The sequence below is a fragment of the Nicotiana tabacum genome, chromosome 19, assembly GCF_000715075.1.
Source record: "Nicotiana tabacum cultivar K326 chromosome 19, ASM71507v2, whole genome shotgun sequence".
Lineage (NCBI taxonomy): Eukaryota > Viridiplantae > Streptophyta > Magnoliopsida > Solanales > Solanaceae > Nicotiana > Nicotiana tabacum.
The window spans coordinates 151,636,323-151,651,989 of NC_134098.1; the positions used below are offsets into that span (position 1 = coordinate 151,636,323).

The 15,667-nt window shown below is 40.9% G+C and overlaps 1 protein-coding gene across 3 annotated transcripts; it reads left to right on the plus strand.

The window, feature by feature from the left end:
• The first annotated feature begins 1,953 nt into the window (after positions 1-1,953).
• LOC107830771 (putative protein phosphatase 2C 58) lies at positions 1,954-5,750 on the plus strand. Of its 3 annotated transcripts, none has more exons than XM_016658414.2 (7): positions 1,954-2,131; positions 2,528-2,566; positions 2,726-2,767; positions 3,475-3,861; positions 4,119-4,398; positions 4,875-5,029; positions 5,466-5,750. In XM_016658414.2, exons 1-7 carry the CDS (start codon positions 2,102-2,104, stop codon positions 5,601-5,603), a joined length of 1,071 nt encoding a protein of 356 aa, XP_016513900.1. In that variant the 5' UTR covers positions 1,954-2,101; the 3' UTR covers positions 5,604-5,750. The 3 variants fall into 3 exon arrangements, with proteins under 3 accessions (XP_016513900.1, XP_016513899.1, XP_016513898.1); XM_016658413.2 differs by having other exon boundaries at positions 2,126-2,260; XM_016658412.2 differs by lacking the exon at positions 1,954-2,131 and adding an exon at positions 2,138-2,272.
• The last annotated feature ends 9,917 nt before the right edge of the window (positions 5,751-15,667 follow it).

Genomic DNA, 15,667 nt, shown 5'->3' on the forward strand with positions numbered 1-15,667 from the left:
CGTCCATGACCACGACTGGGGCTACGCCCTCTTCCACGCTTAGCTTGGTGGAAGTTCGTCTCATTCACTTCAGGGAATGGACAAGAACCAGTAGGTCTGCTTTCATGATTTTTCATTAATAGCCCATTATGTTGCTCGGCTACAAGAAGATGTGAGATAAGTTTAGAATACTTTTTGAATACTATCTCTCGATATTACTGCTGGAGGAGCATATTCGAGGCATGAAAAATGGTGAAAGTTTTCTCCAACATATCATGATCAGTAATATTATTACCACATAATTTCAATTGGAAAATAATTCTGAACATAGCAGAATTATACTTACTGATAGATTTAAAATTTTGTTTAGATGAGTTCAATCATAACGTGCATGTGGAAGAACTACCATCTTCAGGTGGTCATATCTATCTTTTAAATTATTTCACAGTATGATTGGATCTTTAATAGTGAGATATTCCATTTTCAAGCCTTCATCAAGGTGATGGCGTAGGAATATCATTACTTTGGCACGGTCTTGGTTTGATGCTTGATTTTTGTCCTTGATGGTGTCTGCTAGACCCATCACATCAAGATGAATTTCATCATCAAGCACCCAAGACATGTAGCTTTTGCTCGATATATCCAGGGTTACAAATTCAAGTTTAGAAAGATTTGACATTATTTAGAAAAAGAAAGTTCGTACCTCTGATACTTTCAAAGTATTTGCTCGAGATGGCGGAGTCTCGTGCTGATAACATGTTATAAAATAGAGACTATAAAGTAAAGACAAGTATAGAGAGAAACTGATATATTATTCAAATTTCAAATTTATTTTCATAATGAACTGAAATCTGCTCTATTTATAGAAGAAATCAAGCTGTTGTGTAAGATGCTACTGTACTAGATATAGATAATCTTCTATCGGGGGTAATGTTTATCCATAACAGAGTACCGAAAGGATAAACTTATTGTACCAGATATAGATAATCTTCTAACGGGGGTAATGTTTATCCACAACGGGGTACCGGAATGATAAATTTTGTACTAGATATAGATAATCTTCTAACGGATGTGATGTTTATCCATAACGAGATACTGAAAGGATAAGCTCATTGTACCAGATATAGATAATCTTCTACCGGGGGTGATGTTTATCCATAACTGGGTACTGAAAGGATAAGCTTATTGTACCAGATATAGATAATTTTCTACCGAGGGTGATATTTATCCATAACGGTGTACTGAAAGGATAAACTCATTGTACCAAATATAGATAATCTTCTATCGGGGATGATGTTTATCCATAACGGCAGTGGCGGACGCACGTGGTGGCAAGCAGGTTCAACTGAACCTGTTTCATCAAAAAATAATACTATGTATATGTATAAATTAGGATTAAAGCTGCGTAAATTTTGTATAAATATTTTATTTGAACCCAATTGACAACTATTATTTTACGACTAAAGTTATGTACTATTAAAATTGAACCCACTTGCACAAAATTCTGGGTCCGCCAGTGCATAACGGGGTACCGAAATGATAAGTTTCTTGAGGAGAGTTATTTTCAATAAAGTACTAAATAGATAAACATATTTACGGCGGAATCTTATATACATAAGCTTCTTCGAAAAGTTTATTTATAACAGATTACTAAATGAATATCCATAATATAATATATTTATAACAATAACTGATTAACGTGTTTTATAGCTACTCCAATTATTCTTCCTAAAAAAAAGCAAAGAAGAGAAAATACAACAGGGAAAGAGCGGGAGTAATTAAAGTTGTGTGAAACGGCGTAGACACCGTACCAAGAAGCCAAGCAAACCACCGACTTCTCTGGCGACGCCACGTGTATTTCCACCGCTATCTCCTCCTATACTTCACTTAGAATTAATGGACACCTGTTCATTCTTCCCGCCACTTATTGGCTTTCTCTTTCACTGGTTTAAAAAATCTGCTGTCATAGGCAATTCAAGAAAAAGAACAAACTTGTTGCATCAAAAGGTCGTTTTATTCAAAACCCCAATTGTGACATCCCTTCTCTCCCACTTCACACCTCGGAACGCACCCTTCTTATAGAGATAAACGCGCTTTCACATATCTTCATTAATATCTTACAATGGAAGGTTCTGATTTTGTTAGAATTAAGGTAAGAATTGTTTAAACACACTTCAATATTATGTTAGGTTTTTTAAGGATTTTTGCTGTTAGAAGAACTGCAGCTTCAATGAAGGCGACCATCCATTTTCCTGCTTCACTCCTATTCGCCTTTAGCCAGGCTTGTTATCTCGTATACTACTATTAAAATTTTCATGTTGTTTACTGGATTTTATGGTGTGATAAAGTTTGGTGCTTGCTTTTAATTTGAGTCATTCTTGTTAGTAATACATGATTGCTATTTTCGTGGAGGCTTGATAAAATATTGTAGGGATTTTCATGCAAACTTAATTATTGATTCGTTTCTGGTCTTAGGTTTCCTAATCTGATAAATTGTATTATTAAGTTTGTTTATTTACTTTATTGAGGATTCATCTCTTATTTGCAGAGGGGGAAATCAGGTGATCCAGATATCATTAAGATAAGGGTATGCAATCCTTTTTATTTGCAGTCCAATTTCGGTTAGTAAAATCGTCGAGCGTGGTGCTTAATGATGGAACTATTGCAAAGTAAGATCAAATCCTGCACCAGCCAGGTTATACTGTTTTTGGTCAATTGTTTAACGTTGTTTTGCTTTTCTTTGCAGAGGACATCGACCCCAGATGATGTGGCATCTGTTCTTTTGAAGGTTAGAAATTTGCTATTCCTTTCTGGATCTCACTCTAGTTGCTTCAGTTGTTTGTTTGGTGTAGGGTGTATCTCTCTTTGGTATTTGTCTCCTATTTGTTCGGTGGTCTGCTATGTTCGCTAATATACACTGGCCTGCAGCAAGGAATCTAATTCTTTTCATAAGATTTCGTGGGGTAAAGTTTTGTGATTTTATGTCGTATTGGGTAAAGTTCAGGTACTTCAATGTGACAAATATAGTGTTGTGGTGCGTAAAGTTCAGCGACCATTTGTGGATTAGCTCCAACACTTCCTGTCGGGGGTCGATTCACCACCCTCTTTTTTATTCCATGATGTTAGACTGTCCAAAACTTGTCCATGAAAATCCTTATGGACATAATATTCTGCTGTTACTTGGCCTTTTACTTGACATTTTACTGGACAGAAGCTTCTATCTGTTACCTGATCTTCTATCATAAATTGAAAGGTTCTCGATGTCAATAGATTCAGTATAGTTAAAAATGTTAGCAATGACCCGCTTTTCACATACCGGACCCTGTTTTTACTCTTAAGTAGTTTTTTACCCAACTTAAATTTATAAAAACTGGAACTTTATTTTCTTATTATTTGTGCTAGTAAAAAGGGGATAAACAGGATTGGGTATATCTAGCAATTAGTCAGCAATCGCGATGTTAGTAACTTGATTTCTAATTTTGTTATCCGTTTCAGGAGAGAGAGAGGCAAGAAGTGTATGGAGCAGGCAGAGAGATTAACAGCACCGCGGAACGAGATGAGGATGATGCAGAAGATGAATACTATGATGGTGATGATACTGGAGACAAAGATGAGGATGATGGAGAAGTTGTTGATGACCCTGAAGAAGACGGTGGGGGTGTAGAAGTCAGCGTTGGAGATCAGAAGCAGCAGAGGCGTGTCAGCCACGGATTTCATTTAGTTGAAGGCAAGATGAAACATGGGATGGAAGATTATCTGGTGGCAGAAAATAGGAAAATGGATGGACATAACCTGGGACTCTACGCAATATTTGATGGTCATTCAGGACGTGAGGTTGCAGAATATTTGCAAAGCCACCTTTTCGACAATATACTGAGTGAGGTATCACTAAGTTTGTTTTTAAATTAAGATCTGATAACCGAGCGTCTTTTTTCCTTAGGACTAATACGCCAGGAGTATTTCATTCTGAACTAAGACACAAGAAACTTCAGAATTGTAGAATTGGTCAATGGAAAAACTAGTTAAGAAAGCATTGTAAATAGAGATTAGACGGTCTAGATTAATGCCACAAAATGGTGAGATAGGGTCGGTTAATCAAAGTTTTATATGGCTCAAAATCAGAAGTTTTTGCTGAACAGCCTGATTTTTGGAAGAATCCTGTGACTGCATTTAAGAAGGCTTATAGAGATACAGATAACGACATTCTAGAGAATGTGGTTGGAGCACGAGGTGGCTCAACAGCAGTGACAGCCATATTAATCGATCAGAAGCAGTTGCTAGTGGCCAATGTAGGGGATTCACGTGCAATACTAATTCAAAGAGGAAATATCAAGCAAATAACAGTTGATCATGAACCAGATAAGGAGGAAGAAAGAGACCTAGTTGAGAGCAAAGGAGGTTTTGTTATTAAGGGGCCAGGTATGATTCCACTTATTCCCAGCAGATGTCTTGATTGTTACGTTGAGTTTGCATGTAATTTTGAAACTGTCATGGATGGGAAGGTCGTAACCTGAGAGGGACACCATTTAGACTTTAAATGATTATACTATAAACTGAGGAGGAAATAGAGTTCAGTTCTAAAACTCATTTCTAGAATAAGGTTAAAGCATAGGCTAGAAAATAAAGGCCAGATATATTGTGGAAGAACAGAGAACTTTACTTGAATCACAGGTAGAAGTCGATTTTCCGGACAGGAAAAAGTTTCTCTTCATCTCATTGTGTGTGTTATCTTTTCTGCGTACTTTGCCATTTGGTCCTTGCATCACGGTGCATACTCGAGAACCTGCTTATTTATCTTCAGCTCGTGTAGAACAGCGTATGTGTGATATAATTATCTTTCTCCTAAATCTGGTTTTAGACTAACAATCTATTCCCTTGCGTTGTCTGAAATGCAGGGAATGTTCCACGGGTGGATGGCCAACTAGCCATGACAAGGGCATTTGGAGATGCAAAACTGAAAGACCATATCACTGTGGAACCTAATGTGACAATTGAGAAAATAGACAAAGACACTGATTTCATAATCTTGGCCAGTGATGGCTTGTGGAAGGTAGTTTACAGTGCAATTATTAAGAATTTACTTAGCATTTTTAACATGACGAATCTGTTAAAAACCATGATGATACATATTTTTTCCCATTACATGCCATAAAGTAGTATAATTTGAGCACTGCCTAGACAAAAATTGGCACTATGTTCGGAATGGAATGATGCATATCTGTATCTTATATCTGGAGATTTTGTAATCTTTAACTTTTTAATTTACTCTTAATGACATGTTATAATATCCATAGAGATGTTCATTGTATGTAGTACTTAAGTTCTCAGAATTTGTTCAATACAGATTCTGAGTTGGGACGCTAACATGATATATATGTCTGTCTCAACTGAGGAAGATACCACTCCTCTCCCAAGCTGGGAAATGACTATGCTATAAACTGAGATCGGTCGTTCAGATGGATTTATTGTAAATAATGCATATGCAGGTAATGTCGAATGAAGTAGTAGCAGAATGCATTAGAGGGATTGAGCATGGGAAGAAAGCAGCAGAAGAGTTGATCACTGAAGCACTAATGAGGGGGAGTCCCGACGATATTTCTTGTGTCGTAGTGATGTTTCACTGATCATGTACTGGAGGTTAATTAGCAGAAGGGTAAAAATGCTTATGGATAGGGTAGTTTAGTAGTAGTTGTCAGTCTCATACATATAATTACGTACTTCTTCATGTGCCATGTTATGCAGCAATCTTACGGTTATCAGTTCTGAGCTTATTTTTCAGACACAGGTAAATTTGTCTTAACAGTAACGGAAACAAGAGCAGACGGTCAATCTAAACCTAAAAGCCTACATTACGTAAGCAGGTATTGGGATGCAGTCGGGGCTTAAAATTTGAAAATCAAATCACATCAAACCAAGTGAAAAAAGCTACTACCCAACCTAATCTAACTATTGTTGGTTTTTAACCAAATTAATATTTTGTAAACTATTTCTAGCTTAAAACGTTTGAATGATGATTATTTAGGTTAGTTCTTCATCAATAATCTAAAATCAAAGGAGCAGACAATCTGCTATAATCACTTAAAATTTTTAGTAGAAATTATTGATATTATTAGTGCATGTAAAATTATTTTTTAATTTAGCTCAATTTATTATAAATTATTTTTTAATTTAGCTCAATTTATTATGGTATTATGAATTTTTTTCTTAAAAGTTACTGGATAACCAATTGAGTCATAATTTGATTCGTATGGGATTATTGGTAGTGAGCATTCAATTTAGAAGGTTTTTACATCAAAAATATTTTATTAGTACTTTGATACTGGGTTTCTCATACAAAGGATATGTTACTTGATTTGTCCTATAAAACATTGCATAATATTATTTGCATAACTTATGCGCGTATGTGCGTGTGTGTGTATATATATATATATATATATACTAGCTTTAGGGTATGCGCTTTGCGTATATTTTTTTATGTTAATTGAATAAATAATTTTTAGAAATTTACATAAATAGTATCAAATGATGTATTTGAACTATAAAAAAGTGTAACTTTCTGAAAAATGTTCACATATTCTATTTAGCTGGCTTAATGAAGGATAAATCATACCACATGGAAATTCTCAAAGTTTTATAGGAATATCTTAAAATTATTGCTATTTTTGTGCTCTAATACGGAAGACAAATAAAAATAGTTTTATCACGTTACGTCTTTAAATAAAACAAATTAAAAATTAAATCTTTTGGTCTTCTGAAAATATAGGGATGAAGAGGTTGGCCTATAACTCCTACAAAAATAAATTAATGATATAACAATATAAACTCTGAAAATGACTAATGTTGAGTTAATAACTTACAAAAATTGGCCTTTAAAATTTTCATAATATTCATAATTGTTAGATGGTCAAAATCAGTTAAAAATTATAGGAAGTGTAACTATGAAGCACACTTTAATGACATAAAGTATATCTTTCAAGAAAATAATATATAATTTGATGTATATTTCCTTTTGAGAGAAAGTGAATATTGAATGGAACTTTGAATTGCTTTATCAAGTTCTATGTTTGTGTCCTTTTTTTGAGTTTAATATGTATTGCTAACATATCAAATCTCTATGAGTTTAGAACGGGACAAAAAATTCCAAGCAGCCAACAAATCTGCCAAAAATTTCTTGAGAAAAAATAAGCACAATTTTTTTCTTAATACCAACCCATCTTAAGTCGCATACCCATATAAATCTTAGAAATTTATATATGATCGATAATTATTATAAAACTGATAACTTTGACATAAACCAAGCAAGAGAAGAAACTGTCACGACCCAAATTTCCCTCCGTAGGATGTCGTGAAGGCACCTAGTCTCTATGACTAGGTAAGTCTAACATTTGTGCGGAATAACAGAATATAAACTGAACTCAAACCTCAACACATGAAATATAAATAGAAACAACGATTCAAATAATTACAACTCCCAAAACCCGATAGAAATAAGTCACAAGCTTCTAAGAGAAAATACTAAGTGTCCCTATACATCAGAGTCTAAAGAGAATAAGGAAAAATAATATAATAAGGATACAGGGGGACTCCGAGATCTGCGGACGCTGGCAGATGTACTTTGAAGTCTCCACGTACAGGCTATCTCACTGGTATCTGGCATGGTAGATAGAACCTGAATCTGCACAAAAATATGTGCAGAAGAGTAGCATGAGTACACCACAACAGTACCCAGTAAGTGCCAAGCCTAACCTCGGTAGAGTAGTGACGAGGTCAGGTCGGGGCCCTACTGGAATAAAAGGAAACAAGGCAGAAAATATATTAATATAGTGAAATGACTAAGAGTTTAACAATGAGAAATTACAAAAAGATAACAACACAACAAATAGAGGTAAACAACATGGGCGTTCCCGAGGTACCACCTCGTAGTCCCAAACGTAAATACACAACATGGGAGCCCGAGGAACTGCCTTGTAGTCCCAAAAGTAAATATGCAACAGGGGAGTTCTCGAGGTACCGCCTCGTAGTCCCAAAAGTAAATATGCAACATGAGAGCTCCCGAGGTACCGCCTCGTAGTCCCAAAAGTAAATATGCAACAGGGAGCTCCCGAGGTACCGCCTTGTAGTCCCAAAAGTAAATACACAACTCATAACTTATGGAACAATGAATTTACAGCAAGGAATCCTACAGTCAAAGACTGAATACAAAATCAAGGAAGCAGGTAATTCAACTAAGCATGCTGCACAAATTGCAAGTAAGAGTTAAGACACGTAGACATGTGATACTAGGCTAAACATGATAATTACACATGCTAAGGCAACTCAGTTAAGGAATTAAAAGAAAACTACTTAGCAAGAACCGGAATTTCCACATTTAGCTCGTGTACGCACTCATCACCTCGCATACACGGCACTTACATATCACAAATTATTACAACAGTACCAAATCCTAAGAGGATTTCCGCCCACACAAGGTTAGACAAGTCATTTCCGCAAACCAAGCTTAATTAGTCGATAAGAATGCCTTTCCCTCGACTTTCTGACTCCGAACGGCCCAAATCTATCTAAAAGCAATTACATACCATGAATACAACTACAAGAAACTAATTTAAATAATAAATCTACGACTTTAGCAAGGAATCAAAAATCACCCCAAAAGGTCGACCCCAGGCCTAAGTCTAAGAATCAGGTAAAAGTCATAAAATACGAACACCCATTCGATTTCGAGTTCACCTATACTAAAATTACTCAAATCCGATACAAAATTCTATATCAAAATTTCAAAATTCGGCCTAAGGATTTTCCCACCTTTTTCACAAATTTCACAACCCAAATCCTTAATTAAAGGAAGAATAAATGATATCTTAGTGGGAATTAATCAAAAACAAGTCAAGAATCCTTACCCAAATATTTCCTCTGAAAAACTCTCGAAGTTTCGGCCATAAAAAATGAAGAATGGTCATGGCAGGGCGGTGACTATGATTCCTTAGCTTGTATTTGATGTCTCGGAAAATTTTTAGGCGATCCGGGTCCAGGGGCCTGGGCCCACGGCGGAAGGCGTGGGCTATAGCAAACGAAAATATAGCAATCGAGCGGAATTCAAATTTTATGGCCGTAAAATGCCAAAACATGGGGAACGGTCATGGAAGGGAGGTGAATGTGGTTCCTTAGGTTGTACTTGATGTACCGAAAAAATTTTAGGCTATCCGGGTTCGGGGGCCCAGGCCCACGGCGAAGGCGTGGGCTATAGCACAAGAAAATATGGGAATCAGGCGAAAATCTAGTTTTATGGACGTAAAACGCCAAAAAAATAAAGAATGGTAATGGCGGGGTGGTGGCTGTGGTTCCTTAGATTGTAGCACACGAAAAAAAGAAATCGAGCGGAATTCAAGTTTTATGGCCGCAAAACGCAAAACATGAGGAATGCTCATGGCGGGGTTATGACTGTGGTTCCTTAGATTGTATTTGATGTCTAGGAATTTTTTTAGGCATTATGGGTCAGGGGGCCCGGGCCCACGGCGGAAGGCGTAGGCTAGTACACGAAAATAAGGGAATCGGACAGATTTCTAGTTTTATAGCCGCAAAATGGCAAAAAATGAGGAACACTCATGGCGGGGCGGTGACTTTGGTTCGTTAAGTTGTATTCGACGTCCCAAAAAAATTTTAGGCGATCCGGGTCCGGGGGTCCGGGCCCACGGCGGAAGGCGTGGGCTATAACACAAGAAATATGGGAATCGGGCAGAATTCTAGTTTTATGGCCGTAAAACGTAAAACAAATGAGAAACGGTCATGGTGGGGCAGAGACTTTGGTTCCTTAGGTTGTATTTGATGTCTCAGAAATTTTAGGCGATCTGGTTTCGGGGGCCCTGGCCTACGGCGGAGGCAAGGGCTATAGTACACAAAAATATAGGAATCAGGCGGAATTCTAGTTTTAGGGCAGTAAAATGCCAAAAATGAGGAACGATCATGTCAGGGTGGTGAATGTGGTTCCTTTGGTAGTATATGATGTCCCGAAAATTTTTTAGGAAATCCGGGTCCGGGGGCCCAGACCCATGGCGGAGGCGTGGGCTATAGCACACGAAAATATGGGAATCGGGCGGAATTCTAGTTTATGGCCGTAAAATGCCAAAAGATGAAGAATGGTCATGGCGGGGCTGTGAATGTGGTTCCTTAGGTAGTATTTGATGTCCCGGAAAACTTTTAGGGGATCCGGGTGTGGGGGCCCTGGCCCACGGCCGAAAGCGTGCTCTATAGCACACGAAAATAAGGAATCGAGCGGAATTCAAGTTTTATGGCCACAAAATGCCAAAAAATGAGGAATGGTCATGGCGGGGCTGTGACTGTGATTCCTTTGGTTGTATTTGATGTCCCGTAAAAATTTTAGGCTATTCGGGTTCGGGGGTCCGGGCCCACGGTGGAAGGCATGGGCTATAGCACACGAAAATATGGGAATCAGGCGGAACTCTAGTTTTATGGCCGCAAAACACCAAAATATGAGGAACGGTCATGGAGGGGCGGTGACTGTGGTTCGTTAGGTTGTATTCGACGTCCAAGAAAATATTTAGGCGATCCAGGTGTGGGGTCCCGAGCCAACGGCCGAGGCTTAGGCTATAGCACACAAAAATATGGGAATCGGGCGGAATTCAAGTTTTATGGCCCTAAAACACCAAAAAATGAGCAACGGTCATGGCTGGGGCAGTGACTGTGGTTCCTTAGGTTGTAGTTGATGTCCCGAAAATTTTTTAATCGATCCGTGTCCGGGGGTCTGGGACCACGACGGAAGGCGTGGGCTATAGCACACGAAAATATGGGAATCGGTCGTAATTCTAGTATTATGACCGCAAAACGCCAAAAAATGAGGAAAGGTCATAGAGGGGTGGTGATTGTGGTTCCTTAGGTTGTATTTAACATCCCAGAAAACTTTTAGGCGATCCGGTTCCGGGGGCTATAGCCCACGGCGGAGGCGTGGGCAATAGCATACAAAAATATGGGAATCGGGTAGAATTCTAGTTTTATGGCCGTAAAACGCCAACAAATGAGGAACGGTCATGGTGGGGCGGTGACTTTGGTTCCTTATGTTGTATTTGGTGTCCCGGATAGATTTAGGCGATCCGGGTTCGGGGACCCGAGCCAATGGCGGAGGCTTGGGCTATAGCACACAAAAATATGGGAATCGGGCAGAATTCAAATTTTATGGCCGTAAAATTCCAAAAAACGAGGAACAATCATGGATGGGCGGTGACTGTGGTTCCTTAGGTTGTATTGGATGTCCCTAAAAGTTTTTAGGCGATCCGGGTCTGGGAGCCCGGGACCACGACGGAAGGCGTGGGTTATAGCACACGAAAATATAGGAATCGGGCAGAATTCTAGTTATATGGCTGCAAAACGCCAAACAACGAGGAACGGTCATGGCGAGGCGGTTGCTGTGGTTCCTTAGGTTGTATATGAAGTCCCGAAAAATTTTTAGGCGAACCGGGTTCGGGGGCCCGAGCCAACGGCGAAGGCATGGGCTATAGCACACAAAAATATGGGAATCAGGCGGAATTCAAGTTTTATGGCCGTAAAATGCCAAAACACGAGGAACGGTCATGGCTGGGCAGTGACTGTGGTTCCTTAGGTTGTATTTGATGTCCCGAAAATTTTTTAGGCGATCCAGGTATTGCACACGAAAATATGGGAATCAGGCGGAATTCTAGTTTTATGGCCGTAAAATGCCAAAACATGAGGAACAATCATGGAGGGGCAGTGACTGTGGTTCCTTAGGTTGTATTCGATGTCCCAGAAAATATTTAGGAGATCCGGGTCTGGGGGACCCGGGCCCAAGGAGGAAGGCGTGGGCTATAGCACGCGAAAATATGGGAATCGAGCGAAATTCTTGTTTTAAGGCCTTAAAATGCCAAAAAACAAGGAACAATCATAGTTGGGGCGGTGAATGTGGTTCCTTAGGTTGTATTTGCTATCCAGGAAAAATTTTAGGCGATCCGGGTCCGGGAGCCCGGGCCCACGGTGGAGGTGTGGGCTATAGCAAACGAAAGTATGGGAATCGAGCGGAATTCAAGTTTTATGGCCGCAAAACGCCAAAAAATGAGGAATGGTCATGGCGGAGTGATTACTGTGGTTCCTTAGATTTTATTTGATGTCCTTGAAAAGTTTTAGGCGATCCGGGTCCGGGCCCACGGCGGAAGCCGTGGGCTATAGCATACGCAAATATGGGAATCAGGCAGAGTTATAGTTTTATGGCCGCAAAATGCCAAAAAATGAGGAACGGTCATGTTGGGGCGGTGACAGTGGTTCCTTAAGTTGTATACGACGTCCCAAAATTTTTTTAGGCTATCCGGGGTTCGGAAGCCCGAGCCAACGGCGGAGGCGTGGGCTAAAGCACACAAAAATATGGGAATCGGGCAAAATTCAAGTTTTATGGCCATAAAACACCAAAAAACGAGGAACGGTCATGGCTGGGTAGTAACTATGGTTCCATAGTTTGTATTTGATGTCCCAAAATTTTTTTTATTCGATCCGGGTCCGGGGGCCTGGGCCCACGACGGAAGGCGTGGGCTATAGCACAAGAAAATGTGGGAATCGGGCTTAATTCTAGTGTTATGGCCGCAAAACGCCAAAAAATGAGGAACAGTCATGGAGGGGCGGTGACTGTGGTTCCTTAGGTTGTATTTAACATCCCAAAAACTTTTTAGGCGATCCGGTTCCGGGAGCTATAGCCCACGGCGGAGGCGTGGGCAATAGCATACAAAAATATGGGAATCGGGTAGAATTCTAGTTTTATGGCCGTAAAGCGCCAACAAATGAAGAACGGTCATGGTGGGGCGGTGACTTTGGTTCCTTATATTGTATTTGATGTCCCGGATAGATTTTAGGCGATCCGAGTCCGGAGGCCCGAGCCAATGGCGGAGGCATGGGCTATAGCACACAAAAATATGGGAATCGGGTGGAATTCAAGTTATATGGCCGCAAAACGCCAAAAAATGAGGAACGGTCATGGCGGGACGGTGACTGTGGTTCCTTAGTTTGTATACGAAGTCCCGAAAAAATTTTAGGCTATCCGGGTTCGGGGGCCCGAGCCAGCGGCGTAGCACACGAAAATATGGGAATTGAGCAGAATTCTAGTTTTATGGCCGTAAAACGCCAACAAGTGAGGAACGGTCATGGTGGTGTAGTGACTTTGGTTTCTTAGGTATTATTTGATGTCCTGGATAAATTTTAGGCGATCCAGGTCCGAGGGCCCGTGCCTACGACGGAGGCGTGGGCTATAGCATAAGAAAATATGGGAATCGGGCGGAATACTAGTTTTATGGCCATAAAATGCCAAACAATGAGGAACGGTCATGGTGAGGCGGTGACTGTGATTCTTTAGGTTGTATTCGATGACTAGGAAAAATTTTAGGTGCTTCGGGTCCGGGAACCCGGGCCCACGGCGGAAGGCGTCGGCTACAGCATACGAAAATATAGGAATCGAGAGAAATTTATGTTTTATGATCGTAAAATGCCAAAAGATGAGGAACGGTCATGGAAGGGCAATGAACGTGGTTCCTTAGGTTGTATTTGATGTCCAAAAAACTCGAACGGCTCTCGATTCCTATAACACATGAAAATTTTGGAATCAGGCGAAATTCTAGTTTATGGCCGTAAAACGTCAAAAAATGAAGAATGATCATGGCGGGGCAGTGACTGTGGTTCCTTTAGTTGTATTTAATGTCCTGAAAAAATGTTAGGCAATCCGGGTCCGGGGGCCCGGGCCCACGGCGGAAGGTGTGGGCTATAGCAAACGAAAACAGAGGAATCGAGCGGAATTCAAATTTTATGGTAGTAAAATGCCAAAAAATGAGGAATGGTCATGGCGAGGCGGTGACTGTGGTTTCTTAGGTTGTACTTGATGTACCGGAAAAGGTTTAGGCTATCCGGGTCCGGGGGCCCAGCCCACGGCGGAGGCATGGGCTATTGCACAAGCAAATATGAAAATTAGGCGGAAATCTAGTTTTATGGCCGTAAAACGCCAAAAATGAAGAATGGTCAGGGCGGGGAAGTGGCTGTGGTTCCTTAGGTTGTATTTGATATCCCGAAAAAACTTTAGGCAACCGGGCCCAGGCCCACGACGGAAGGCATGTGCTATAGCACACATAAATATGGAAAACGGATGGAATTCTAGTTTTATGGCCGTAAAACGCCAAAGAATGAGAAATGGTCATGGAGTTGCTGTGACTGTGGTTCCTTTGGTTGTACTTGATGTCTCGAAAAAACATTTGGTGATCCGAGTCCGTGGGCCTGGGCCCACAGCGGAGGCGTGGGCTATGGCACACTAAAATGTGGGAATCGGGGCGGAATTCTAGTTTTATGGCCGTAAAATGCTAACAAATGAGGAACGGTCATGGTGGGATGATGACTTTGGTTCCTTAGTTTTTATTTGATGTCCTGGATAAATTTTAGGAGATCCGGGTCCTGGGGCCCGGGACCACGACGGAGGCGTGTGCTATAGTATACGAAAATATGGGAATCGGGCGGAATACTAGTTTTATGGCCGTAAAACGCCAATAAAATGAGGAACGATCATGGCTGGGTGGTGACTGTGGTTTCTGAGGTTGTATTTGATGTCCCTAAAAGTTTTTAGGAGATCCGGGTCTGGGGGCCCGGGCCCACGGCGGAGGCGTGGGCTAAAGCACACAAAAATATGGGAATCGGGCAGAATTCAAGTTTTATGGCCGTAAAACATCAAAAAATGAGGAACGGTCATGGCTGGGCAGTGACTATGGTTCCTTAGGTTGTATTTGATGTCCCGAAAATTTTTTAATCGATCCGGGTCCGGGGGCTTGAGCCCACGACGGAAGGCGTGGACTATAGCACACGAAAATGTGGGAATCGGGAGTAATTCTAGTGTTATGGCTGCAAAATGCCAAAAAATGAGGAACGGCCATGGAGGGGTGGTGAATGTTGTTCCTTAGGTTGTATTTAACGTCCCGAAAATTTTTTAGGTGATCCGGTTCCGGGGGCTATAGCCCACGGCGGTGGCGTGGGCTATAGCATATGAAAATATGGGAATTGGGCGGAATTCTAGTTTTATAGCTGTCAAACGCCAACAAATGAGGAACGGTCATTGTGGGGTGGTGACTTTGGTTCCTTAGGTTGTATTTGATATCCCGGATAGATTTTAGGCTATTCGGGTCCGGGGGCCCGAGCCCACGGCGGTGACATGGGCTATAGCTCACAAAGATATGGGAGTCGGGTGGAATTCAAGTTTTATGGCCATAAAATGCCAAAAAGCGAGGAACGATCATGGCTAGGCAGTGATTGTGGTTCCTTAGGTTGTATTTGATGTCCCTAAAAGTTTTTAGGCGATCCGGGTCTGGGATCCCGCGCCCACGACGGAAGGCGTGGGCTATAGCACACAAAAATATGGGAATCGGGCGGAATTCTAGTTATATGGCCGCAAAATGGCAACAAATGAGGATCGGTCATGGCGGGGCAGTGACTGTGGTTCCTTAGGTTGTATTTAACGTCCCAGAAAATTTTTAGGCAATCCGGGTCCGAGGGCCCGGGCCCACGGCGTAGCATACGAAAATATGGGAATCGGGCGGAATTCTAGTTTTATGGACGTAAAACGCCAACAAGTGAGGAACGATCATGGTGGGGCAGTGACTTTGGTTCCTAAGGTATTATTTGATGTCCCGGCTAAATGTTAGGCGAT